Source organism: Urtica dioica, chromosome 11 (assembly GCF_054948205.1).
Source record: "Urtica dioica subsp. dioica isolate 48M chromosome 11, U.dioica_male_clone48M_v1_H2, whole genome shotgun sequence".
Lineage (NCBI taxonomy): Eukaryota > Viridiplantae > Streptophyta > Magnoliopsida > Rosales > Urticaceae > Urtica > Urtica dioica.
The window spans coordinates 16,041,519-16,045,265 of NC_142766.1; the positions used below are offsets into that span (position 1 = coordinate 16,041,519).

Below are 3,747 nucleotides of genomic sequence, written 5' to 3' on the forward strand. Positions count from 1 at the left end.
AGGGTCGACCTCCAGCCAGGGTCAACCTCCAGGCCAGGCTCGACCTCCAGGCGATCTCGAGCCCTATGCGAGGTCGACCTCCAGGTCTATATGCTTTTTTTTTTTGTTCTTTTTTCTTGCCCAGGGCAATGGTTTAGTGGCAAGGAAATGGAACTAACGTGGTTTCAATTAGGAAATAGGTTTTCTGGTCCATCTTTTAAGATATCAAGTTAGTTTAAAATATTTTAGTTGCAAGCCAACTTGATTAATAATGATGTCAGCTTAATCTTATCTCATATCACTTCATCAATTAAAATAAGAAGAGACACCTAATAGAATACCAACAGTCAGTCTCTACAACTTTTGCTATGGTGTGGACTATATATTAGTTACCTTAATCCGAGTACTACATATATGTCACCTAAAATATTATATTTTCTTTTGCTCTCTCAGCTCTCTACGTGATGGCTTCAAGGTTAGTTTACATGGTGTTAGAAAAGTATCCCTTTTCTCCAGATTTTTTTTTACATTCTATTCAATCTTCTTTGTGATTGTACGTGTGTCAACAGTTCTGAGATTACCTCAAACAAATATAAGTTGATACCTGAAATACAAAAAGATGAACTGGGCTGGACATCGAAATTCGTTGTTGCGGAAAAGACAACACCCCGTTCTTCAACTCGAAGCCCTGTCAAATACCAATCGTTGATTTTAGTAGACCCGGAGGTTTTCCATCTTTCTTAACAAATGTTATTAACGAATATTCTCTGCTATATTTACCTGTGCTGTTGATTTTGTCACAGGGAAACAAAATACGGGCAGTGATGTTTGATACAACGATTACAGCTTTCCAAAACAAACTCCAGCTGACTAAAACATATCTCATCTCAAATGCATCTGTTAAGGAAGCAAAGGCAGAGTACAAACAGTGCCATGACGAACTGTACTGGACTCTAAATTTGCGAACAACGATTCAAGAGTCGAAGAAAACCATGCAACTTTATTGGAATCAACTTACAGCTTCACACCTTTCTCAGATCTTCAACTTCATATGGACAAAATGTCACACATTAGTAATACATGCTTACAACCTGTGGTTCTTTTCTTGTTCACTGTCTAAAATCTGTGTCACTGCAACATAATCGACAAAATACATGTGCAGATATCCTCGCTGCTGCTATAGACATACGTCCAAAGAGGAAAATCCAGACAAGATCCTCTGATGCAAGCACAATACAAGAAGTGGTTCTTCTGAATGCAGAGTGAGAATTTCAAAATTTTGAAATTACATATTTGATTGTGCATACTGTACTTGCTGATTGACATAAGTATAGTACATGAACAGTCAATTATTTTGCCAACCCTATTTGTTCATCCTAAACGAGGAAGACTTATTATCCGAGTAAGGGAAAAGAAATATTTAAATGGACAATGGCTGTTGAACAGCATCTGAATAGTTGAATTAATACCGTTTGCCATACCTATCTCCAATTTTTTTTTTCCAACAAATTAATAGCAAATATAAAAACTTGATATTCTGTCATCTTCATTTTTTTATTTGTTTTAAACTTTCGTCTGTAATGCGATATAAATAACTTTTGTCACGAACATGATCCAATTAATGGAACTAAATTGAACATTTAATCAGGATGGAGCCAGAAACAATTTTTAGGAGTGCCATGTATCTATATTTTTTTAAAAAAAAGATGAAAAATAATTATAAATCGTACGACATACAAACTTAAACTTAATATCATTCCTTATTTTATGCCTGGTATTGATTCATACTCCAGAATATTTGTTTCTACTTACAATGATGACATGACTCTTTTGCGAAGGTTTCAAACCATGACGTTAACGATGTGGGATTCTTTCACTACAAATGAATGCGAAACACTCTCAAACATTATTCATAGAAGGCCAATTATTGCTGCCATTCAATTACAAGTTGTTTCTCACAATGGTTAGTTCACCAACAACAACATCCTTATTTGTACGTATCTAAAAATAGAAATGCGAAATTTACAATGTTTATATGTGTTTTTTTCTTTTTTCAGGAGCTGTTAGTGTTCAGACGAAACCTACGACATGCTTCGTCATTGAACCTGAATTCGACACCGGAAAGAAACTTCGCGGATGGTCTAATTTCTTACACAACACACATGCCAAGAATTTAAAATCTATTTTTTCTTTAACTTCATGTTCTGTTTATTATTTTTATCTCATCTCTTCCCATTGACTTTTAACAGGATCATCGACAACTCTAAAAAAATTGCTGATCTGATCGACGACAAAAGCTATGAAGCTTTATCCATTCCACTTCGTCCTCCTCCTGGTGATCAAATTATTCCAATCAGCCATGTGCATGATATGGCTCTGATGGTATGAATGCTTAGACATGTTTGTCATATATATTTTTATTTACATTTACATATATTAGACATGTTTCCCTTTATCTACAGAGATCAGCATTTTGGGTGAAGGGCAAGTTGAAAGTCACAGACTTTAAACAACCATTTTGGTACGTTTCTTGCGAAAGATGTCACAGAGCAACTGGATCAGTTTTACAAACCGTGTTCGAATGTCTTTTCTGTGATACTCCACAAGCAAGAGCTATTCCCTGGTTCGACCAACTAACTTTCGGATTCCCTGTATACAAATAACGAACACTTCTTGACTCTCTACGGTAGTAAACAAATAACAAATTATTCTACCATATTCTAGGCCTAGAATTGAAGTGGATATAGAAGACTCAACAGGGCACATATCAGCTACTCTCTTTGGAAAAACTGCTGAAAACATATTCTCATGTCTAGCAACGGACATCGTCGATGCAACATCGATGGTAAGTTACAAAGTTGATCAAACTTCATACTCTTTTACTGCAGCTTTACGACTTATTCATGTTTGTATTTCTTAATTAGGCTCCTAATCAAGCGCCTCCACAGTCCTTTTTTGAGCTGTCACACAAGAACAACTTCCTTGTGTATATCAAAGCTCCAAAAAATGATATGCCTACTGCCATGAGAACAAAGTTCACGGTTGTTTTTGCTGCTGAAGAAACTAAAGACATTGGACATGACACTCTACCCAATATCTCAACATCTGTTGCACTCATCGAACATGAGTTTGAAAAGCAAGATGACCCAGTCATTATTCCAACTCAGACAAAAGACATAGAATCGAATGAACTTTTGGTTCAAAAATCTGTTGAGAAATATAAACTCATATCTACACCATCCCAAGCCGAGGCACAACAAAGTGACGGTCACTCCTCCAAGGTCAGCGCTTCTAACCGTGAAGATCTCAACACCAAGCTCAAGAAGAAGCCGAAAATCGAAAAAAAAAACTAACTAAAGTGTTACTTTTATTGAAATCAAACTATGGTTTTTGATGACTTGCCCTTGAATCAATCTTTGTGATTGTAGCTATATTATGTGGGCTGTTTTTGAAGTTTTTTTTGGATATTGTATTATCTGAATGTTTCCCTTATAAATCTAAATTTCCCGGCCATGTCAAAATCAACTGTTGCATGTATTTTGAACAACATTTTCAACTTCAAAATAACAAGTATATATTTATCTTATGATTCCAGGTATTTAAAGTCTCATTTACTTCATTGTTTCTCACTTATATATAAGTACAATTTTGTTCAATTAATTGGTAAATGCATACTATTGTGTGGTATTTTTCCCCATCCAAAAAACATCAAGGCCCAACTCAAGCGAGGATGCGAGCTCAACCTCCAGACGAGCTCGCCCTCCAGGC

The 3,747-nt window shown here is 35.8% G+C and overlaps 1 protein-coding gene across 1 annotated transcript; it reads left to right on the forward strand.

Moving 5' to 3' along the window:
* Positions 1 to 2,278: 2,278 nt before the first annotated feature.
* Positions 2,279 to 3,481, forward strand: LOC149381673 (uncharacterized). The gene is made up of 4 exons (XM_089601411.1): positions 2,279 to 2,314; positions 2,442 to 2,602; positions 2,704 to 2,824; positions 2,904 to 3,481. Exons 1-4 carry the CDS (start codon positions 2,279 to 2,281, stop codon positions 3,330 to 3,332), a joined length of 747 nt encoding a protein of 248 aa, XP_089457537.1. The 3' UTR covers positions 3,333 to 3,481.
* The last annotated feature ends 266 nt before the right edge of the window (positions 3,482 to 3,747 follow it).

Excerpts from the sequence above, each read along its gene's own strand:
- LOC149381673 (XM_089601411.1), top strand. The coding sequence starts at position 2,279 with ATGAAGCTTTATCCATTCCACTTCGTCCTCCTCCTG. Across the intron at positions 2,315-2,441 it reads TCCACTTCGTCCTCCTCCTG|AGATCAGCATTTTGGGTGAA; the intron begins GTGATCAAATTA and ends CTTTATCTACAG. Across the intron at positions 2,603-2,703 it reads CAAGCAAGAGCTATTCCCTG|GCCTAGAATTGAAGTGGATA; the intron begins GTTCGACCAACT and ends ACCATATTCTAG.